We start from the raw sequence: 25,263 nt of genomic DNA on the forward strand, positions 1-25,263 counted from the left end.
TGGGACAGCTTTTAAAGAGCAGGGCAGCAGAAGGAAGGGAGGCTGGTGAAAATCATGGAGGTCTCAGACCCTTACCCAAAGGGAAGTGACTTTCTAATGCAAAAGCATGAGATCTTTCTGAATCTGTTTAATTCCCTGTCCAGTGTCCGGTCCGAGCAGGTAATGCAGCTAATGAGGCAGACGTGCTTGTTCAGCAGCCTAGCTGCTTGGCACGGAGAGCTTTCATGTTCACATCTCACCTGAGAGCAGGAAGTGCAGATGCAGAGCCTGCACACTTTCAGGACTCATTTTTCCCAAGAGCTGCTGCAACTTGTAATAGTTTTTCCAACAGTGTTGTGCTGACAAAACACACAGTGCTGACTGTTTGATGAAGGCTTACAGCTGTTTGCAGAAACACAAATGCTAAAAGTTGTTTTCAATAGTTTAACCATTTGAATTTGACCGGTTTAACCAACTGGATTCTAACAACTTCTTTTTGTGTGTCTTCAGCCGGAGAACCTGCAGAAGACATGGCTGCGGGAGTTTTACCAGGTGAGCATAGGAGTCAGAGGAGGCCTCCTATAACACGAAGCACGAGTCCAGGTCTGCATGGATGTTCTGCAGGACTCAACACTGTTTATGAGTTAAACTCATTACTGCAGCCCTCATGACACCCCCCCACCCCCACCCACACAGCCACAGTCATGTGCATACAGAGTTTCATAGAAAGGTCTGCTGTCTGCCTCACCTTTTGCTTGGTTTGCTCTGATGAACTTGGCTTCATTGTCATAAAAACTGGCCGCGGTCTGTAAACATTTCTCATATTTTCCTGTTTTTGAAACCAGACAAAGAAGAAAAGAAACATTTTTTATAGGTGCTGCTGGAAACCCTTTTTAAACTTCCTTACTGAATCCAAGGCCTCAATGAATTTTTTTTTCTTTTTAACTTTTAGGTCTACTGAGCCCGTGTCCTGACATGGAAAAAATGAAATATATCTTGTTCCCACAAATTAATATCTTGTTCCGACGAAATACTATTTCGTTTCCTCGAAATAAATTATTTCTGCGAATGAAATAATTATTCATGTCATTCATAAACACAGATATGCTCTCTGTCCTGCCGCAAAAGCAGCTTTTAGCGGTAGCTTCCTTGTCTCTTTGACCACATTCGTTTAAGAAAGGACAAAGAAAAACAAGAATGATCATTTTATTATTGTCTCAATGAATGTTTTGAATGAAATTTAGGATGCCCAAGCTTGCTGCTTCGCCATACCATAGCGATTCACCGGACATAGCTGCTAGCTCCGCCGCAGAGCTTTTTAGCTTGTCTTGCCGGCATTCGGGCAGCTGACCGGTGTATACCGGACAGCCAGCTGCTGTATGGGACATTGTAGTTTAGAGTCGAATAGGAATTATAGGAGGCTAGCAGGCTACATATTAAGAGATCGCATTTATTTATTTTAAAAAGCACGAAAGCATCGGTAGTCATGTTTTCATGTCTTGGTTCATTCACATCCCGGTACGATCTCTGTCCATCTTGCTGCAAAAGCCGCTTTCTGCCGCTACTTCCGTGTCTCTGTGACCCAGATTCGTTCAAGAGGGGGAAAATAAAAACATAATAATATTCAGGACTTGTGTTTTATTAACATACTCGTTAGCAGTCACTTAACATCCGAAGGCTACATGCTACGTATCCCATCATACATCACACATATCCCATAATGTATCTCGACCAATCACCATGGCCTTGTAACTGTGATGCCTTCAGAGACAATAGGACATGCTACGTGCTATGATTCTATGATATGCTACGTAGCATGTAGCCTACTAGCCTTCGGATGTTAAGTGACTGCTAAAGAGAATGTTAATAAAAGACAAGGATATTAATATTCCTATTCCACGCTAAACTACAATATCAGCTGGATGTCTGTCTACCGGCCAGCCTGCTGCCCGAATGTTGGCATGACAAGCAACAGAGCTCCGCGGCGGAGCTAGTAGTTATATCCGGTGAATCGTATGGTATCATAAATCTTATGAAATTTTTCTTATATTCATTGAGACAATAATAAATTGATCATTCTTGTTTTTCTTTTTCCTTTCTTGAATGAATGTGGGTCACAGAAACACGGAAGTTAGCGCTGAAAATGGCTTTTGCGGCCGGACAGAGAGCATATCTGTGTTTATGAATGACTTATGACGTGAATAATTATTTCGTTCGAGCGAATTAATTTATTTCGAGGGAACGAAATAATATTTCGTGGGAATATTAACTCGTGGGAACAGAATATTATTTCGTGGGAACAAGATATTAATTTGTGGGAACGAGAAATATTTATTTTTTTCATGTCAGGACACGGGCTCCGTATAGGTCAGGTATCGGAGCTGAGATATTTAAACAGTTTTTTTTATCTTGGAAAAAAAGTGCTCTCACCAGTTTTCCATGTTGACTTCCTGTGAGTCATTTTGATGGAATGTCATTAAAATCAACAATAATCGCAGGCCATGCTGTCCAGCTCTAAAGTCCACCAGCTCTCGTTGGACATGTGGGCGGGCCTTAATGCTTTTGCACGGCAGAGTGTGTAATCATTACTATAAGTTAGAAAATATATTAAGAAGTTATTGACTTGTTATGAATTTCTACACCGGTGTGCTTGTTATGTCGATCACGACCGGATGTGACGGTAGATCAAATCATCAATAAATAAACAAAAAATATATATGTATATATTTGACATCATATTTTCAACCTAGGGCTGCACGGTGGCGCAGTGGTTAGCGCTCTTGCCTCACAGCAAGAAGTGTGAGAGTGAATGGGTGTGTGAGATGTGTGACCCTGTGACAGACTGGCGACTTGTCCAGGGTGTCTCCTGCCTTCGCCCATAAGTGGCCGGGACAGATTCCAGTCACCTAGGGATAAACGGAAGAAGATGATGAATGAATTATTAACCTCACTGTGTAATGTCACTTGGTTGACATGCAAAATGGCTAAAAGAAAACATTCTGATACATGCAGCTGGGCAAAAATGTATTCAGTCAGCCACCAGTTGTGCAAGTTGTCCCACTTAAAAAGATGAGAGACGCTGTAATTTTCATCATAGGTAAGCCTCAACTATGGGAGACAAAATGAGAAAAAAAATCCAATCACATTGTCTGATTTTTAAAGAATTTATTTTTAAATTATGGTGAAAAATAAATATTTGGTTAATAACTAAAGTTCAACTCAATACTTTGTTGTGTACCCTTCGTGTTTAACGACAGCAGTCAAACGTTTTCTGTAAGTTTTTACAAACTGTTGCTGGTATTTTGGTCCATTCCTCCATGCAGATCTCCTCTACAGCAGTGATGTTTTGGGACTGTTGCTGGGCAACACAGACTTTCAACTCCCTCCAAAGATTTTCTATGGGGTTGAGATCTGGGGCCTCATTTATAAACGTTGCGTACGCACAAAAGAAGGCGTACGCCACTCTCTACGGTCCTTCACGCAAGCTCTGACCCAGGCGTACGCACAAAAACGGGTGAAATGAGAAACGGCAACACCGTCGGCAGATGGAAGAAACACGTAAAAGTGAAAGTGAAAATGACAATACTGCCTCTCATAAATAACATGAAAACTTCACAAAGCAAGTCTTACAATTAACAGCCTACAGGAACACCCGTTTGATCGATCAGCAGTGAAACAAACAAAAAAAATCAAACGAAAATTACAACAGAAATTCAAATGAACACATATTTGCAAAAAGAAAAGTGAAACATGTTCTGCAATATTGGTATGTTGTGCAATTCATCCTCATAAATAATATAGTTAACAGAACGAAATAATGTACAAAACTGATATTCTCGTCAATGTGTCCGTCTGGCGGAGCAGATAGAGGTGCGGGCGTGCGGACGGACGGACAGACGTACTAATTGTCCACTGGGGAAAGTTGTTTTCATAGTAAAACATTTCTTCATAAGCTACGTAATTATGGTATTCATGCATATGCCTTTAGTTTGTTTTATTTTTGATAAAACCATGTATGGCGTATGTCTCAACCATTCAGAAAGCAACAAGAAATTACATTTGCGCTGATCAATTTCCCATTTCCACGTCGATTATTACCGACATCTGTAGCTTGTCAGATGTAATTAAATGGATGGAAATAAAATGCCCCATCACAATGCGTAATGACGCACAATTGCTGATCTTGCGCTCTTAGAAAATGTGGCAAATGGAAGAATTCGGAGTGAACGCATCTTTAGACAGCAAGAAGACGTGCTGGCAAACGAGGACGAGTGGCTTATGAGCCGGTTCCGACTTCCTCCAGCTGTCCTGTTGGACCTTTGCTGGCTTTTGGGCCCGGCGTTACAGAGGAGCACTCGGAGGAACTACGCGTGTCACCCGGTGCATCTGGCGCTCCGGTGCACCCCCCCCCCCTCCCGATGGAGCGCTTAGAAGTTTTTTTCGCCTCGACTTTGATGTCCGACCATTTCTTTTTTATTTTGGCCACGGTCCGAGGTTGTGAGGCTACAGCATTTTCGGCGTCTGCCACCGTTTGCCACGTGCCTCTTTGGCATTAGTAATGTCCACACTGTGCCCTCCAAACAACATTTTTCTCCTCTTTTCCACCTCGCCAATGATAAATTCTACTTCACATTGAGTGAAGTTACGTTTTTTTGATTTTCTCTCCGTGTTTGGCATGGTTTCCCAATCAATGAATATTCATTTGTGGGCGTTTCACGGACTATTTATGGGCAACTATGGGCGTGTCATGAAGCCGCAAAAGCTGCGCTGCATTTAGAATCGGTTGTGATTTATTAAGGGAAATATGCGTAGGATGTGCGTGCGCACGGTTTTATAAATCCGAATATTTCTGTGCGTACGCACGTCCTATGTTTCATCCGTACGCCACTTCTGACGCAAATCCTACGCAAAGTTTTATAAATGAGGCCCCTGGAGACTGGCTAGGCCACTCCAGGACCTTGAAATGCTTGTTGTGAAGCCACTCCTTCATTACCCGAGCAACGTGAGTTTGGGATGGTTGTCACGCGGAAAGACCCAGTCACGTTTCATCTTCAATGCTGATGACCAAACATGGCCCCATTCATTCATTCTTTCCTTTACACGGATCAGTCGTCCTGGTTCCTTTGCTGAAAAACAGCCCCAAATTATGATGCTTCCACCCCCATGCTTTACAGTTAGTGATCTTCGGATGCAACTCAGCATTCTTTCTCCTCCAAACACGATGGTTAGAGTTATCACCAAAAAGTTCTGTTGTGGTTTCATCTGACCATAGGACATTCTCCCAATCCTCTTCTGGATCATCCAAACGCTCTCTAGCAAACTTTAGACGGGCCTGCACATGTACTGGCTTTAGCAGGGGGACACGTCTGGAACTGCAGGGTTTGAGTCCCAGCTCTCTGCAGGTCATTCACTAGGTCCCCCCGTGTGCTTCTGGGAGTTTTTTTCACCGTTCTTGTGATCACAGGGTGAGATCCTGGGGGAAGCCCCAGATGGAGGGAGATAATCAGTGGTCTTGTATGTTTTCCATTTCCTAATAATTTCTTCTCACCAAGCTGCTTACCTGTTGTAGATTCAGTCTTCTAGTCTGCTGCAGGTCAACAATTTAGTTTCTGGTGTCCTTAGACAGCTCTTTGGTCATAGTGGGGTTTAGAGTGTGACTGTTTGAGGTTATAGACAGATGTTTTTATATATATAACCAGTTCAAACAGGAGCCATTAATGTAGGTAACCAGTGGAGGACAGAAGATCCTCTACAGAAGAAGTTACAGGACTGTGAAGTCAGAAATCTTTGTTTGTAGATGACCAAATACTTATTTTCCACCATAATTTATAAACAAATTCTTTAAAAATCAGACAATGTGATTTTCTGGATTTTTTTTCTCATTTTGTCTCTCATAGTTGAGGTCTATCTATAATAAAAATTACAGGCCTCTCTCATCTTTTAAGTTGGAGAACTTGTCCAATTGGTGTCTGACTAAATACTTTTTTGCCCAACTGTACATCCCTGTGTTTAACTAGAGCGCACTTTCTTTTTTTCTTTCTTTCCTCTCCCAGCGCACAGCCAACCCCGCTGTGCGCCGGGTCGCAGGCTGAGGACCCCTCCAGCCTGCAGGAGCGTTGTTTGAAACCTGCAGGATAGAGTCTTAGAGGTCCAGTCTGATCCAGCCGTCCTGCCACGGCTGGGTCAGACTCCCAGTGTGCACAAGCAGAAGCGTCTGAGCCGTCTCCACAGAGCAGAGGCCGTCCCCATTACACGGTTTACAGCAGAGCATGAAACGCCATCGTCACTGCTATGTGTTTTCCTAATAAAACGTTTTATCTGTTCTAATTATGGGTTACTGCAACATAATATTATTTTACAAGACAAAGCTATCTTCCCACAAAGATTGGTGTACTCTTACAGTTTTTTAAATTATTAGTACATAAACATTTTAGACTAAAAATATTCTATAAATTGTCAACTCTGAAATTGAATTTATAGTGACCTTGGTGCACATATACACACCTATATATATATATATATATATATATGTGTATATATATATATATATATATATATATATATATATATATATATATATATATATATATATATATATATATATATATATATATATATATATATATATATATATATATATATATATATATATATGTATATATAACTTAATTATATATACATATATATATAGAACTTAATTATTTGCTTCAGTTAAGATAAATCCTTTTTTTGAGTTCAGTCAACTTAAAAATAACACGTAGTTTTCAAACAGTTATTTTACTTTCATTCAAATTAATTCAGTTAAGTAGGTGTAACTTTGGTGATGCTGTTAGATCGGCACCGCAAGGGATTGTGGGATACGATTCCTTTTGCCTGTCTGGACGGATTTGGGTTTAAGTGTGGGATTTGGACCAAATCTGTTTAGTTGTAGCTGTTTTACTGTGTTTTGATGAGTTATTTGATCCTGTTATGTGTATTTCTTATCATTGTGTTTAATTCTTTCTGCGCCATTAGTGAGAGGATGATGATATGAAGCACTACTAGTGCTAATTACAGTCAGAAGAATTGAACTTAACGTGACAGTCATGATGACTGAATGAATGATATATTGCATATTCACACTATATCATTAATTTTAATGTTATAAAAATGAGAATATCTGCAGGTTCAAATTCAGACATATGAGAGTTCAAGAAGTACAATAATTTAATACGGAAAAACATTTAGTTGAATTGGAGTAATGTGACATTTAGTAAGATAAATATGTAAATTTGAGTTGTAAAAATAATTATTGAATTGGATAGACGTAAGAAATTAGGTTGAATAAATGCAACTTAATTACTTGTTACCAATTAAGGTAATTCATTTAAATTGGACAAGTGATATATATATATATATATATATATATATATATATATATATATATATATATATAATTTATTTATTTAATCTCTGACTCCGTCCCACTGAAGTATAGCGCTCTCTTTTTTTTCCACGCGTTTCCATGGTGACTCTGGAAATCGATAGAGAATGTGTATGCACTTGACGTGCATTAACCCAGGGTTACCAAGTCGAGCGTAATTACGCTAACTCATATCCGGTCTTTTGGAACCGACATACCCCGAGTAAGCAAGTTCAGGCGCATTTCAGCCAGAGTTCAGGGTTAAAGTCAGGCTAGTTTAAACATGCTTCCTGGAATACCCACACAAGATCAGAGCGAAAACCAAAAACAAAACAAACAGAACATGTCAGTTATGACTGAAGTAAAGCAGATACATGACACCGGCTGAACAATGCGCATGTTGACTTTAAGTGATGAAGCATGACTTTCTGACTAGATTGTAGAAATCCTTAGAAGTCTTCAGCTTTGTCCTTGATGAAGACACGCTGCTGTGGAACGAAGGTTTGCATTGGCTCATCCAACACACACCAGTGCAGAGTTCAAAATGTCACAGTGGAAATGCCCAGTCTCATGAAGGGTGTCCATTCCCTTCCAGACATCCAGAAAGATGTCCAGCAGGAAGTCCAGTTTTGAGTTTCATACAGAAACCAAAACCTGCATCTGATTATAGAAGAACTCTGCTGCAATGTTCTCTCACATGATGTGGAGGAGTAATCACAGGCTGAAAAATCTGCTTCTTCTGGTCTGCAAGGAAGAATCCTTCAAATGAAAGAGAAACAATTGGCGTGTTCAGAATTCCTGGTTTTGATTCAGGTAAATCACTAAACAAGCTAATCCGATTCCTGTCAGTGGCCCTTCAGAAGTTCACTAAACTGGTTAACTGCTTTAGTGCCAGGACAAAGAATCAGCCTTGAGGTGATCACGACTCTTGGAGGACTGGTGAGACACGCCGTTTCTCTTTTACTGGTCACAATTTGTTTGTGTGATGTCTCCATGCTGATGTGTAAAAACAAAGCCTATTAAAAAGGTTTGAAATGCGGGAGTCCACCACCAAACTACCCAAGACCAACTCAATCCAGCCGGTCTGTGCTCCTTATCGGATTTCTATCATCGTCCAGCAACACATTGTCAAACCTTGCTTGGCTTTAGATGAACTTTTTACTTTAACATGTGGAGGAAATATGTATTTGACCCCTTGCTGCTTGTTATAGACGGGTTGACCACTTAAAAGGAAAGTCTGTCACACGAATGGTAGGTTCTTTTGAAAAGTGACAGAAAATCAAGAAATCAATTTAAAAACAACAACAATAATATTTATTTGCATTTGATTGAGGGATAGAAGTATTTGAACCCTGTTGCCAGAAAGACTCTTATGAAAACCCTCATAATCAGCACCAAGGTTGGAGGTTTCTTGTAGTTGATGAGCAGGTTTCTGCACATATCAGGAAGTATTTTTGCTCCACTCTTCTTTATGAATGATTTCTAAATCATTCAGATTTGGTGCTGTTGCTTAGCAACTCTGAGCTTCAAGTCTCTCCATAGGTTTTCTATAGGATTGAGGTCCAGGGACTGGCTGGACCACTCCATGATCTTGATCTACTTCCTCTTCAGTCGTTCCTTGGTTGTCTTGGCTTTTTGGTTTGGGTCATGATCCCGTTGGAGGACCCATCCACCACCCATGTTAAGCCTCCTGGTGGAGGGAGGGAGGTTCTAACTCAGGATTTAACGGTACATGGCTCCGCCCATCCTCCCATCCACACAGATAAGAAGTCCTGTGCACAAAGACCCCCCAAATCATAATGCTTCCACCTCCCTGCTTGACAGTGGGGATGGTGTTCTTGGGGTCATGGGCAGCATTTCTCTTCCTCCAAACACGACGGGTTGAGTTGATGCCAAAGAGCTCAGTTCTGGTCTGTTCTGACCACAGCTCCTTCTATCTAAACCAGGGGTCTTTAATTAAAATTTAAAGAGGTCCAGTTAGAAAAGATGTCTTGAAGTTAAGTTCCCAAAAAAAGCTGTCTAAATATTCAATCTAACATATTTTTAAGTAGCCGAGGATTTGTGGCACATCTGCATGGAATTAATATCTAACTCTAAAAAATGTTTGGACAGTATTTAATGTTACATAACATAAAACACATGGAACTGTACACACACACACACACACACCCACACACACCCACACCCCGCATTTTGCGACCAAAATTTGAGTGTGCGACTGAATTTTACATCCAGTCGCACATGCGCGACCAGTAAATTTGCCTCCCCCACCCTTCGTATTTTTTTATACATTAAATGTGGAAGGGGCACGTCAATGATCAATGAAATAATTAATGAGACGCGAGCGCACACGGACGCAGGCAGACACACACACTCGCGCACATACTCATGAAACGCGAACACGTACACTCTCGCGTGATGCCTGTCTGTGAGGCGGCCACTGCGTGTGAGAAGAATAGGGAAAGCCACTGTGAGTGGCTAAAATGCGTGGAGGGGGAGGGGCCTAGAGATAATCGAGTGCGCGTTAACGTCTGTGGGAAGGAAACGGAGACAAATCATCACAACCTGATATGTGCGTCTGAGCTATGAATAAGCGAACTATTGATTCGTTCTTCCGACCTGCGGCTAGTGTACCAGTGCCAGAGTGTACAGCAGGGGTCTCAAACTCGCGGCCCGCAGGCTATTTGCGGCCCCCAAGATGATATTTTGAAGGTTTAATGTTTAATATGAAGGTTTAATGTTACTGCAGCCCGCCAGTTTGTATGAATGACACTTTTTCATTGTTGTGCGCGGAGCTGACCAACCAATCACAGTGGGGTAAATGACTCTTGGGGGCGGGACAATGACAGGGCTTGAAAGCAGGACACCTGAGAGCTCCCTCCCCGGACCACACTAAGGAGTTCCTTACTTTCCTTTAGAACGTATCTATTCGCTCGTAATTTTCTAATCAAACGGTTTATGCACGGCCGTTACGGCAGCACACCGCTCCCGCGGGAGTCGGGTCAGCTGAGGATAATAAATGTCCCACACCTACATGCGTGACAGCTAACGGGGCTTGAACTTTAAACACGCTCGAGCAAAAACAACATTTGTTTTAGACTCACTGAAAATACGTGGGTAAAATGCAACGATAGACGTGTTTGAGATGAACCGGCACCTCGCCTGGATCGTTGGGGAGACCGGGGGGGGGGGGGGGGGGGCGGCTGTGAGATGAAAGCGAATCTGCAGCAAGACTGAAGGAGAAGAGGAAATTGGAGTTGTCCTTAACATTCAATTTAGTTTCAATATTCTTCCCCCCCTTAGTATGATCTGTGTTATTATATATTTTATGATTATTTTAATGTTTTGTGATGTATGTAGCCTTTTTTAATGAATTGGTATTTTAAATTGTTTTAATTAATCACTCCACTACAAAAACCATCAGGACACATGTCCCATAATGCATTGTTTTGTAGTCTGCATGGCAGCTTTCAGTCAGTTCAGTTTCCAGCTGTGTCCGGGTAGGTTTGCCCCTTGCTCCCACCCCTTTCTCGCGATATTTTTGTGATGATTGACAGTTGATGTTGGAGCAAATACAAAAATATATGTCACACACCAGGTGATCTGCGCAGAGTTGAGTTCACCTGGGTGATCTGAAACACGCTTATTGTGCATCTTGGCTGCACCTATTTGGTGTCACAAAGATAAATTTCCATCAGTTTTCTTAACTATTTGTACTGTCATGACAGTGATGGTGCTGTCAGTTTACCTGTTGTTGCATTTTCAAAAGTGAAGAATTAAATGTGACACTGAATTAGAAACAGCACATTGTAATTTCTGCATCTATTATTAAAGTATTTATTAGTAATACAGTGGAAATTAGTAGATTTGATTAGAATGTTGATTTACGGTATGCGCCCCTAAATTTTCTGGTTGCGCCCCTAAAATTTTCAGTTAGGGGCCACTGTGCTCCTAGTGAAAAAAGTTAGTCTGGAGCCCTGAGGGGGGCGAACAAGTTTGACACCGAGAGCCAAATTTTTTCAGTGTGAGAGTCAAAGAGCCACACCACACACTGACCTGCCCAGACATACACACACAAACACGCAATTAAAGCCATATTATTTTCCATAGCACACTCCTGTCCCTACAACACAACAGCTAGTATTGTACTTGTGTTTATTTCAGGGAAAGTGTCCACCCTCAATACACACATCAAATGCAGCTTAGCCAGAGTTAACACAGCTACTACCCTGGGGGTCAGATACCCCCCCCCCCCCTCCACACACACACACACACACACACATCCACTCTATCTCAGTCTTTTCTCTGCCTCTCTCTGACACACACAACTACTCTGTGACGTGCAGTGAGGTTGATGGCTGGTGAGGCACTGACTCCTCTGAAGTCAGATTTCTGATGATAAAACTGAATATTTCACCGTTCATCCAACAGTATTTAACTGGTAATTCTTTGCATCTCAACATTCCTCTTCCAATGACCCTTACATCAACAAATACACAAACATCTGGGCAGAGCATCCTTCTGGTGTCTGAATAATTCATATTCACAATAAACACATTAAATGCATTACATTTCAGATCAGAGCATAACTCTAATTTCAACCTTCATTAAAAAATTTGCTTTTTTTTTTAATTTAATGTTTGACTTTTTGCATGAAAAGCTGATAATTGCTGGAAAATTAAAGTATTGTAATGACTCAGCGCGTACATCATTGTAGCGGAGAAACAAGAGCTGAGCTGTCGATTAACTGGATACATTAAAGAGCTTTCCATGCCTCACGATTCTGGCGTCAGAGCCCATTTATTTGAATGCACTCACAAACAGCCAAACAGGAAGGCGTAGCCCCTGGGTTGCCACACTATTCACACCAGCATGCTTAGTCAGGTGTGTTTTCCAAACTACATCTCAGAATTTCTCACCTTGCTGCAGTGATGGATGATGATCTCAGTGGGATTTCTCTTGTTTCTAGTAATCCTCTGCAGATCAGGTTTATATTCAGTTGTAGCCTCTCTGATCAGTTCCTTTACGTGAGTGTCGGTCAGAACGGACTGATGCCTTGATTTCACGTGTTTCAAGGTAATAAACAGAAACTCACAGACATATATTGAGGAGAACATCACAGCAGCTTGAGAGCAGCTCTTTTACACACGGGGATTCTTCTGTTCTCCAAAACGTATCAGGGCCTTCTTTCAAAGAGATTTCCGCTCAATCATCTCCGGTTCACTCGCTGCCTCATCAGTGACAAACGGGGATCTCAGTCAGTCAGTCTCTGGATTAAAGGATGGATGAGAAAAGTGATCTGCGTCGTTTCTGCTGCAGGTCCTCAAACCACAAAGTCAAGTTTCTATCCAGCAGCGTCACGTTCTGCTTTATTCATTCTGATTGCAGCTTTCTGCTGTGAGCTCCACAAAGAAGGAAAGTGGCATGATGGCCGTTTTGAATGTGCACTTTGAAAAGATTCAACTTGTTAATAAAGGAGACCAATTTGTGTCAGTTCAGGAAGAGTTTTTCATTTTCTCCGGGATACGTTTAGTTCTTTTCTGCCATGACCTATTTTACTGCTTCCAAAAGCTCATAATAATAAACATAGTGACCTGGTATTCTGTTCAATAAAAAAGTAAGAATCTTCCCATTTTTCCAGAAACGTCCTGTGTTTATCTTTATACTCTAAAATAAGCCATTTTGACCACGAGGGTAATGGTCTGCACACACATCAAATGTTTACTTATTTATTCCGACATTGAGCGTAACCTGTGCAAATGATTGGCAGTCATTTATGTGTCAGGAGAAGCATCAAAACGCACACATTACTTTTATTATTATTTATTAGTTATTTTTAATACCCTCTGATGGATTTGAGTGAGGTTTAAGAGGGAAAACTGTAAAATGAGGCACAGCATATAGAAAATATGATGAGACGTATCGAGCCGTATGCTTATTGGTTGAGAGCCGTGTGTTTGCCACCCCTGTTCTAATAGTTCAAATGAACCTACCATTAGGATGGCAGACCGTTGATTTCTTTTTAGGTGGGCAAAACTTCAAAACCAGCAAAGGATCAAATACTTGTTTCCACCACCTTATCTGTTTCCCATAGCTGCGGTTGTTGCAGTAATCAGACTCTCTAAAGGCCCAGCATGCTGTTCTGCAGGAGAGTCTCTTTGGTTTGGAACAAAACACTTTGAAGCCCCTCAAACAAAGCCTTAGATGGGAAACCCCTAATCCTGCTTTTGCTGCCCAGAACCACCGGCAGACCCGCCTGTGTGGAGCAGGCAGGCCTGTCGCCTCATGCCAGCGCTGAGCCGCTGACGTCATGGAAACAAGTGCCAGACTCTGAACTCTGGACCTCTCCAAAGCGACTGCAGCTCTGCAGAAAGATACTCATCCCGGCGTGTGACGCAGACGTTTGTCTACGCTTTGGTCGCTAACTGTTGCAGTGATGGACACTGAACTCATTAGAGTGTCCTCTGCTGTGGCCACTCCACTTCAGCGCAGGAAAGGGGATTAGCACAAGCGCTCTGTTTCAGCTGTGCTGATCTGAGCTGCAGATACTGGCTGCTGAGGGAACTCCTTCAGGAAGTACAGCTCTGTCCTGACGCCACAGCACACCATAGCAGCGCTAACATTTCTCTTCTGTTTAATTTACTAATGTGTAACTTTAGTAGCTTTAGTAAAGGTTGTGTTGTCTTACAGGGCCTTTCCGTAACTGCCTAAACAAAGCCGGAGGTGTTTATTTCAGTCTGTTTGGACAGGTGAAGGTGCCTGCAGGTGTGTGGAAGAGAGAAGAGAGGACGGGACGTTTTCAGGAATCTGGAATTCCTCCTTCGTGTGAGCCAGCATAAGAAATCCAAACTCAAAAGCTGAACTTCAGCGGCTCATGTAGTTCAATCCTGAAGGCAGGAATGGTTTTTGCAGCTTGCTAGCAGAAGGTAAAGCTGAGTTCCCTCTGAAATGGCAAAAACTGACGAGGTGATAAAAGTGATGAGAGAAAGCAGAGGCTCTGCTTCTTGTGTCCAGCAGTCAGGATTCTGCTGTTTTACAAGCTGCTTTACACGTAAGCAGAACACATACCCACACCCCCACCGGCATGCAATAAAAAACTGTGAATTATGTTCCTCCATCACTCCCCCCACACACCTCAGATCATCATCTGTTATGGGTTTTTGCTCTCAAATAACCTGGTGGCTGGCTCCGGAGCCTCTTGGCTGGCCCTGGGGCCTGGCCCTGGGGTCTGATGGCTGGCCCTGGGGCCTGATGGCTGGCTCCGTAGCCTGCTGGCTGGCTCTAGGGCCTGGTGGCTGGCCCATGGCCTGATGGCTGGCCCATGCCCTGGTGGCTGGCCCTTGGCCTGATGGCTGGTCATTGGGCCTGATGGCTGGTCATTGGGCCGATGGCTGGCCCAAGGCCTGGTGGCTGGCCCAAGGCCTGGTGGCTGGCCCTGGGGCCTGGTGGCTGGCCGGGGGCCTGATGGCTGGTTATTGGGCCTGGTGGCTGGCCCAAGGCCTGGTGGCTGGCCCTGGAGCCTGGTGGCTTGCTCCGGAGCCTGGTGGCTTGCTCCGGAGCCTGGTGGCTGGCCTTGGGGCCTCGTGGCTGGTGCAAGGCCTAGTGGCTGGCCCTGGGGCCTGATGGCTGGCCCTGGGGCCTGATGGCTGGCCCTGGGGCCTGGTGGCTGGGCCTGGTGGCTGGCTCTAGGGCCTGGTGGCTGGCCCATGGCCTGATGGCTGGCCCTGGGGCCTGGTGGCTGGCCCATGGCGTGATGGCTAGCCCTGGGGCCTGGTGGCTGGCCCTGGGGCCTGGTGGCTGGCCCATGCCCTGGTGGCTGGCCCTTGGCCTGATGGCTGGTCATTGGGCCTGATGGCTGGTCATTGGGCCGATGGCTCGCCCAAGGCCTGGTGGCTGGCCCAAGGCCTGGTGGCTGGCCCTGGGGCCTGGTGGCTGGCCGGGGGCCTGATGGCTGGTTATTGGGCCTGGTGGCTGGCCCAAGGCCTGGTGGCTGGCCCTGGAGCCTGGTGGCTTGCTCAGGAGCCTGGTGGCTTGCTCCGGAGCCTGGTGGCTGGCCTTGGGGCCTCGTGGCTGGTGCAAGGCCTAGTGGCTGGCCCTGGGGCCTGATGGCTGGCCCTGGGGCCTGATGGCTGGCCCTGGGGCCTGATGGCTGGCCCTGGGGCCTGATGGCTGGCCCTGGGGCCTGATGGCTGGGCCTGGTGGCTGGCTCTAGGGCCTGGTGGCTGGCCCTGGGGCCTGTTTGCTGGCCTGATGGCTGGCCCTGATGCCTGGCTTTAGGGCCTGGTGGCTGGCCCCAAGGCCTGGCAACTCGTCACAAGGCCTGATGGCTGGGCCTGGAACCTAATGGCTCGCCCCATGGCCTGGTGGCTGGCTCCGGGGCCTGATTGCACAGCTTGTCAGGTCTACACCAGGTGTCACCTAGCACAGGAAGCACATGCAGAGGAAGGAAGAAAAAGGAGAGACAGTGAAAAATCCCTGCATTTAACATTTGACCCCCCAGCCCAGAAATGCAGCAAACCCTCCAACTCCTTCAGTAACAGAGCTAAACTTTGTGTTTTTAGTAGTTTCGTAGTTGACTGACTCAGCTGTTCTCTCTGCAGATAATCATATCTTACAATTCATGAGAAGTGATTTTTCAGAATATATTCTTGTTGTAGTGCAGAAGTGTGCAACCTTTAGTGCTATAAGGGTCAAAAGGGCCAGTTTCTTAAACACCAAAGGGGAGCGAGAGCAACACAAAATCCACTTCATTTATGTTTTTGAGGCCATTAAGCCATTCACTTATAAAACGTAAAAATATTCTAACAATAATCCACTCTGACAGTAGTTCTAAAGGGCTTATACATGCTATCCCTAAACCTTTCATAGTAAATATTATCCATGGATATGATAATATAGTACTTTTGGGACACAAAAAAACAAATTTTTTAAATTTTAAACTTTTGCAAAGATGGTTGTGCATATTGTGCAAATGAAATGAAAGGTTTTTTTTTAGATACCGCTAGCTCCATGGAGAAAGATGGTCTTTGTGTTAGTCTGGGAGCGGTGCTGACGGTGAAGACCCCTCCTGGAAGGGGTGGTTCCTCACTTTGTGATTTCACAATGTGAGAACCCACTAGTTTTCATGGATTGAGAGGGGCTGGTGCTCAGACTGCAGGTTTTTAGAGGAATACTCAGAAATACAGATTTTTTTCCGTGAGGAATGAACATTATAACACACTTTAACCTTAAAACATTGATTTTGCATGGTATAGGCCCTTAAAATATATAGAGGAACAAGAAAGACGCCTGCGGTTCCAGATCCTCAGGTTGCAGCCAGTCCTTTAAAAGGTTCTTTACTACATTTTCCTCATTTTAAACGGTAAGAACTGAATGGATGAGTTTTAGAATAGAAAAGGCGTCCTTTGATTGAAGTGGGTTTGGTTTTATGTATTATCAAAACCCTTTTTTCCACTCTGTCTTACATTAATATACAGCAGTCCCGTTTCATCCTGCGGGTTCAAAGGTTCTGCAGAGCTGTTCTGCAGTGGAGAACCGGGAGACTTCGCGGGTCGGGGAAGCATTAGCTGACCAAAAAGGACCAATCCTCCTGAACAGCTTCTGATCTCCGGCTTGTCTCTGTGAAAAAAGTTTGGACGGCAGTTTCATGTTGACGACAGTTGGTTTGTGTGATTTCAGCAGCTCCTCTGTCCCCGCCTCCACCTGTCTGATCATTTATTTAGAGAAATGGAGAGCTCCCGGGGCCCCCGCCTGCATGTTAAACAGCCGTGTTTGACATCCTCCGGCAGAGACCTGCTCACTCATGAATCCTGTTTATGAGAGTCAACACCTGCTGTGCAAATACGGCTTCTTCTTCTGCACCACCGCGTGGACAGACATGCCCCCCTCCCCAATCTCATTTCCATTTACCTTTAATCCCCCCCAGTCCACACACCCACATCATCTCTCAGCCTAGCACAACCATTGCATGCCTGCCCCCCAGGTGTTGGGTGCTGTAGTCATTTTCCAACAGACGGGGGCTGTTGTGTCGAGATGCAGGAGTGTAAACGTGAAGCATCTGCAGCCCCAGCACTGGTCTGAGATGAAGAGGAGCCTTCAGCTTCATCAGGAGGATGAGGATCAGAGGGGTCAGGAGGTTGATCACATGCTGTTTCTTTCTCTCTTCAGACCGTTCAGTCACACAAGCCTCACTTCCTGGCGTTGCACTGTCAAGAGGTGGGCGGCAAGAACTACGAGGCATCCATGTCCCACGTGGGCAGCTTTGTCAAGTAAGTGTGTCAAAGTTTGGTGTGCTTTGAATCCTCTGTGGGTCTGTTTGAAAGTGAGCGTGTTGCTCCCTCTGCTGGCCGCAGCACAGCAGCACAGAAAACTAGAGAAGCTCTTGCTTCCCGCAGTTTCTTATCTACACAAGTATTTCCACGACCTTTTCCACTGTTCAAGAACACGCTTCATTGGTTAATTGATTACTCTAAAGTTTCTCTAGGTGTGAGTGTGTGGCCCAGTGACAGACTAGTGAACTGTCCCCTTTACCCTCAAAAAGATACAGCAGGTTCAGAGAATGGATGGATGAAGGGGTGGAGAGCATTAAGTCTGTTAAAATGACAACAAGGAACTGGAAGAAGGTTTAATGAGATTTAGAGATGGACTGAAGCTGCTCTGCTGTTTGGGTGGCTGTGTGAGAGCGTCCCGTAGTTCCCCAGAGCAGACTCCTGGTGCTCCGGTGCCGAATCGTGAACAGGGAGGGGCTGCTGGTCAGCAGGCTGGGGGGCTGGAGGAGCTCTGGCTCTTAGAAGGAAGTTTTAAACTGGAGCCGGAGGAGGGCTGGCCCCACTGGGGTTATGTGTCCACTCTATTGCTTTTGAGTCCACAGTAACAGCAGGGCGGCTGTTTCTGTTCCAGAAACTCATCTGAGTTTCTGTGGAGGTTTTCTCCCTCAGTTCAAAGCGTTTTCTCTGTGGGGCCCCATGATGGACAGAAGACCTGCTCCAGGTGGACCTGCCTCTCTCTCCACTGTGGTTGTTTCCTTCAAAGAGTGTTAAGGGTGGATGTCTGGATGTGTGAATTGGTGGATGGACGATAAATGTCCTCTGTGTCCCTCAGAGAGTTGTTGTCCAGTGATGCCCTGATGGAGTACAACAGAGCTCGCGTCTACCTGGATGAGGACTACAAATCCAAGGAGCATTTCACAGTAAGTCCTTTGGTTTCATGAGGGAGATTGTGAGGGTTTTCATGTAAACTTAGAACATGTGTTGTGAGTTTGTTGCACTTGAGCCAGACTTTGCAAAAACACATTCCTCTTTGGTGTCTTTGCTGATGCTGTGCACACTTTTGACTTCTTGAATTTTGTCATTTGAGGTTCTTAAACCCCAAAGTCATGATGCAGAAGGAAGTGTCAGACAGGAAGCCTCTCTTATCAGACACAGTCATGGTCTGACATTCCACACTATGATGCAGAAAGTTGGAACACAAACACATGCTCACATGTCATACAAGCAAAAAAAAAGGAGACCAGTGGTTGACTGTAGGGGCTGCTGCATTTAAGGAAAAACGGTCATTTTATTTCACCTCTAATTCTGACGTCAGAAATTCAATCTTCAGTTTCAATGTCATTTATTAAACAGGAAAAGATTAAAAATAGTCTGGCTTAACACGGTTTAAACATGTTTTTCAGATGCTCTGCAGAACATAAAACTCAGACTTACAGCCCACATGACAAGGCAGAAAAAAATCATGACAGTACAAAGCAGTAAAAGGAGGACTTGAACTGTTGGTTCAGTGCTAGCACTTGTCTGTCCGTCAAATGTTCTTTTGAGTAGACCTAATGATGTTTTCGGTAACTCATTTCTCGCTTTAGTGAAGACATGAAAGAAAGATCTTTGGAGTTCCTGAAGGTTGATAAACATCAGTTTTCATGCAATAGCACTAACCGACCACAGGGGGGCAGCACACAGTCAGAAGTAGTTCGTTGCTGCAGCAGCATGAAGGTGAGGATTTGTCCACTTTTCTTTCTTGGATTGTAGAATAAAGTTTTCAGGTATGTAAAACACTCCACAAACGTCTGCTCTCGTACCACAGTTATTACTGTGGATGGAAATACCACGGTTGTCTAACCCTTAACCCCTATAGCTTTTTAAAGACCCACTTTGATGACAACTGTGTTTAGCATTTTTCTGATGATGGAGGACATGTATGAAGAGAATTAAGCTCATATGTTCATTTATGAGAGTTTCTTAGTTTGAATCATTGTAAATCAGGAGCAGACAAAAAAAAAGTAATTAGAAAAGGAAGTTTTGTTTTGTCTGCTCGTGTTTTGTGATGTAGAACATATGCTGGGTGAGGCCACAATAGCTCCTGCTCTGCTCCATTCTGATCATCCACTGTCAGACTGGTTGGGGTTGTGAGGGGCTGTAAGCTAGCAGGACAGAGTGTAAACAAATAGGTGATGGGAAGGGGGGCAGAAGCAAAAACAGGTCAGAAGCGGGGGGGCTTCTTTCAAGGAAGTCCAGGCGCATGAAGGTGGAGGGAACCGAACTGTTGTTTCTGTTTGATTTGTGGCCTCTTGGTGGCGCCAAATGCTCATTTATCAGAAGCCTGCTGCTGCCCTGGACTCCAGCACCATGGATGTGTTCAGGGGTTTGAGGCCAGCCCCTCCCCTCCGGTACAGCAGGTGTGTTGGGGCCCTAGCGGATGGGATTATAGGACGTGGCGGATGCACACAGAGCCTCATCACGGAGATGAATCTGTATGTTTTCAGAGTTTTCTTCGGCACGCTACGCTGCGTCTGCACAGGCGTCATAAATCACAGCCGCCGCGCAGTCACTTTTGCTCTTTTCAGAGGAATCCTGCAAACATTGGCCTTTCACAGATATAATTAAGTGCTATCCCACATGAGCGCGCGCAGAGCTGTTTATGTACGGGTGTTTTTCTATAGATTAACCTTTTTAGGTGTGTTTTCATTTCCATCCGCCGGCAGCAGCGGAAAGAGAAACAATTGATGTGCTTTCGATGATGCAACAATAAATATGGAGAGACTCACACAGGGCGTGGCATTTAGCCTCTGGATCAGGAGTGTTTTCTCAGCCTTCGATTGGAGTGCGCTGTGGCGGCGGCGCGCAGGGGTCTGAGGGGAGAACTCTGGTGGAGGTGCATGCATGGAGCACAGTAAGAAGATGATTGATTCATGTCGGAAAACAAGTCATCTAAAGTCTCAAAAAAACTCCCATGGTCCAGAAAACGTCCAGATCAGCAGCGTTTGACCTCTGCTTCCTCTGAGGTTCCTCAGAAACATCAGAGTTGTGGACGTGAAGGTTTGGGTCGCACTTCTCCAGACGTCTGATCTTTCTGAAGTTTGTCAGAGAACTGAATCCTAAAGGTGAAGCTGCCATAGTTGGGGTGAAAAACCTCGGAGGAGGAGCTTGACTGACATCCCCGGCTGCTCCCAGGCCCGCTGCTTCCCGGCGCCGTTAAGGTATACAGCAGGTAAAATGTCAATTAGAAAGCCCCGCCCTGAAAACTCAACTCCCAACCCACTTATTCCCGGTCATCAATATTTATGGCTCCCCCCTGCGCCGCCGTAACGGGGGCGGCCCGAGTCCAAACCTTTTCCCGTCGCACGTGTAATCAAGCTCTCCACACGGACACGCCGCGGCGGTGCGCACGCGCCTCCAGGGGCATTTTAATGGGAAATTAAAGGCTTCCCGTTTGTCTGCGGTCTGCAGGAGCAGGACGGGGATAAATCAGGCTCGGCGCTCTGACAGGATTTCACAGCCACGCGCTGTCCACGCCACATCAGGGCCTACGAAACCAGGGTTTCCAGGTTCACTGTGGAGGTTACATTATAAAAGCTGTGGAAGTTCATGATGAACGCACATGAGAACCTGAAACTCTAAGAATCAGGACAGAAAAGCAGCACCAATCATTTGCTCTTCATCCAATCAGCAGCTTAAATGAAAGTTTCAGGGTCTCTTCCTCATTCTGACCTCTAGCTGTTTTATTTTGGTGCAGCACTGATGGAAAATGGTTCCCATGAACCTCATGAGCCTCAAAGCTGGAAGGATCCCTTCATGAATATAGATATCAATAAATGTAAGTCGTTTTTCTAAAGTTTGTGTTTTCTCAGGTTTACAGCGGCTTCTGACAGATGACATTAGAGATATCCTACATGGTTCTTAGAAAGTTCTTCTTATTGATTTTATGACGTATGAATGCAGGCCCCGTTTGGCCCAGTGGCCAGACTTTGGACATGCCTGGTCACAGTCATGAAGGAGATGCAGAGATGGCTGCACCGTTCTCTAGTTTGGGTTTATTGTTGCTCTTTTTACATTACGCTAAAAAGGGAAAAGACTTGGTTGTGTGACACGTCCCCTAGTGGTTACTCACTGAACTGATCTGGCTCCACTTATTTCCTAACTGTTGTGCAGGTGGAAAGTGGAGCTCCTCCTCTTCCTCCTCCTCCTCTTCCTCCTCCTCCTCTTCCTCCTCCTCCTCTTCCTCCTCCTCCTCCTCCTCACAGACGGGCTTTAAAGATGCTGCACCTAAACGGTTTGAATATATTTCCGAGTAAATCCAGGAGAGCTCTTACGGCGAGCAGCCATGGAGGCCTTTGAATGGAGTAAATGTCAGCTGTGTGATGCCGGGGGAGGGGGGCTGCATAACTCTCCCTCCCCATCACTCAGACTCAGGCAGAGGCAGACATAAGTGCACACACACCAGCCACACACTCACACTCTGGACATGTGTTGAACGACAATCAATGAATCTGCCATCAGGTGTGAGTTATGTGGCGGGGGGCGGGGTGGGGGGCGGGGTGGGGGCGGACGTTCCCTCTGTGAGAATATTGGGGCTTAAAAATGTGGATATAATCAACGGGGCAGCGTGTAGAGGTGTAGAAATGGATGCGTTTATGGCAGGAGTCAGATCTAACCTGCTGGCCTCACCTGAGTGACCCCCCCCCCCAGCCCCCCTACCTGTGCTGATAAAGGACAGCCAGCGGGGTAAATCAGTTTGGGGCCAGTGGTTCTGCGCTGGGGGAGTGATGCTGTGGTGGGCGTCTCTGGACTTGGATAATGATGTGATCCCGGCCCGAGCTGAGGTGGGCGTTCCTCGCCACCGTCCATTACGATGTGTGACCCCCCCCCCCCCTCCCAGCCGGCGAGGGGGCAGAGTGAAGGTGATCCTGTCATATCGATCTTTTTAGTGCTAAAATATGAGCCACTTTACTCTGCTCCACGGCGCAGTGATGTGAAAAATAATAACTCGGACCCAAATTAAAAATATTGATCGCTCAGGAGGTCTTGAGAGCAAATAAACACCCCCTGAAAGATTTAACCCCCCCCAGTTCTTTCCCTCCTCTTTGCTCCGGTCCGGGTCAGGGAATGTTTGGGAACACATTCCCAGTGATCAGAATCAAATCCCTCCTTTAGCTGCAACACGGATTGATTCAATTTTGACTCTGTGGTGTGACTCAGCTCGGACCCCCCTCCCCTCAACAAGTCATCATTTTTTAGAGCTTGCCTCCCTTTTCTCCATCCCCCTCCCTACTGATGAGCCGACACCGGGCCATCAAACGGCTGGGAAAACAATTGCCACAAGGTTAATTTTATTGCCTTGTCCGTGCATTTGTGAGCGGGCGGAAGGTGTCCTCTGCCCGGGTCCTGATGAATGGCTGCCGGGAGCGGGCAGGAATGGAAATGAGAGGGGAGAGGCCAGCAGCCAGAGGCCGGCCTGCCGCCCCCACCTGGAATAGAAATTTCTCTGACACGCTCCGGATTGCTGCTCTGATGAATAAGAGAGGAGATGTTCCATTTAGTCTGAGGATCAAACCCTCATGTGTCCCTCTCAATTGCATCCCGCCCCGCCCACTTTCTCTCATACATCTGAAGAAGGTTAATATCTGCCTCCCCCCTCCGAATGCAGGATGTCAGGGAGGAAAATAAACTACTTAGTGTCTGGATGCTGTTGCAGTTCTTGGCTGTCCTGGACGCGGCTCTATTGATTGTCCACAAGGACGTTTGTTGTGTTTTGGGGGGCCGAGGCGGGATGAATGGATATGGAGAGGGACGGGGTTCTGCATCTCGCTGTCAGTAAAGATGAGAATGAGGGGGGGGGGGTCACATGCTGCCTGTTGACATCAGTGAGAGGGAGCGGGGCTGGCGATATCTCCTGTTCCCCACTTGAGCCGTCTGCTCTGCTGAAAGCTCACTTCTGTTTGGCTTCAGGCCTTCTGTGTGTGTGTGTGTGTGTGTGTGTGCGCACATGCACGTGCGCAGCTCCGTGCCTCACACATGCATGTCTCTATCTCCAGGCAGCACTGGGTCGGTTGGTATTGATTCTCCCTCCACATCCAGCTGTAGTTTCCTGGTTTGCGGGGCCCAGCTGACCCGGGTCGTCGGTGGCCATTATCTTCCCATTAGCTAATCTCTTATCTTTGATTTCCATAATCCTCTGTCCACAGAGAGCTCTCAGCCGCTCTCCACGGGCAGAGAGGAGACCCTCACCCTCAAGCATTTCATTCTGGCACATGAACAGATGTCAGGAGCTTCTTCAGCTGTGAGATGTGAGAGACCCTCGCCCCGCTTCTGTTTCAAGGTTCTAAAGGTCCAAATGTTCTGATCCTTCCAGAGATTCTGCGGTTTTTTTCCACTCTTAAATGGTAAATGGCGTATACTTGATGGCGCCTTTCTACCTTCCTCTAAGACCCAAAGCGCTTTACAGTCACACACACCTTCACACCTGGTCGGTTTCAAATGTTGTTATTAGAATGTCTGTCTTTATTAATCACACTGCAGGTCAGAGACTGTGAGGCTCTGTCCTCCCTTATGATGGTTATATTGTCATTACAAACATAGAGCTCTATAAAGCTGCTCCGTTAGATGTAAATGCTCACTTTGGCGAAGCTAAACGTTTCATTGCTCTGAATGCATCCATACACCCTTTGGGGGGATGCTCACGTGTTCTCATGTCAGGAGATTTCATCAGAGATTCAAGGTGAGGACGTGACCATCCAGCCTGGATCTCTGCGTCTGCTTCCATCGGATCATCTAAAGACAGGTGGAGTTTGTTTCCCAGCTGGGGGTTTCTCTGCAGAGACGACCCCAGTGGAAACGGATTTGAACAGAACCGTAACCATGACCACGGCTGCACGATATGAGGAAAACACGCCATTTCAGATATGAGTGATCAGTATTGCAAAGATGATGTGAACAAATCATTTCTATTTCACTGCAGCAGTTTAGTTGAAATAAGAGCCAAAATACCGTCAATTATTCTCCAAATGACCCTCATCTACATAAACGGAATCTATCTGATTGGTCAAATGCAGAAATTGATTTATTTGATTCGTTAAATACTTTAAGCTGCCATAAGATCGTTTTAGCACATTTAATGGAAACATTTATTGCAATTTTTACGGTCTTTTGCGATGTGCGTATTGCACAGCTTAAATTTACCATGACGATCCAAAAGGATGGGGGCCCTATTGTTGAGAGTGGAGTGAGAGAAGGTGGGTTTGTCTTTAAGCCTCTGAGCCCTGAACGCCTCAACAGACAAAAAAGAAATGGATTTATTTTCCACAGATTTTCCATCCAGTCCACTAATAAAATAATATTAATTAATTTTTACCTTCACAGCTTTTTAGTGAACACCCCCCCCCCCCCCCAATCCAGTTCATCTGTAAAGACGTTGAAGAATCCCAGTTTATCCAGTGGAAGTTATTCTTCCAGCCAACAAACGGCGGATGTGACGTCCCACCGCGAAGCTTCTGGTTGAACCACTTTCATTGATCAAGAGGACCCCCCCCCCCTTCCCCCGACATCCCTCCCCTCCAAATGAGCTGATAATTAATATGGCTTGTTTCTGCTTGCACCAGCGGGGGTGATGGATCG

General features: G+C 45.4%; 1 protein-coding gene across 2 annotated transcripts in view; it reads left to right on the plus strand.

Moving 5' to 3' along the window:
- Positions 1-25,263, plus strand: part of inpp5a (inositol polyphosphate-5-phosphatase A) — a 114,167-nt gene that overhangs the window by 19,944 nt on the left and 68,960 nt on the right. For both annotated transcript variants that reach the window (XM_011484012.3, XM_020709239.2), the window contains exons 2-4: positions 490-531; positions 17,549-17,649; positions 18,482-18,569. In XM_011484012.3, coding sequence (XP_011482314.2) covers positions 490-531; positions 17,549-17,649; positions 18,482-18,569 — 231 coding nt within the window. The remainder of the gene's footprint in view (positions 1-489; positions 532-17,548; positions 17,650-18,481; positions 18,570-25,263) is intronic.

This window comes from Oryzias latipes, chromosome 15, assembly GCF_002234675.1.
Source record: "Oryzias latipes chromosome 15, ASM223467v1".
Taxonomy (NCBI): Eukaryota; Metazoa; Chordata; class Actinopteri; order Beloniformes; family Adrianichthyidae; genus Oryzias; species Oryzias latipes.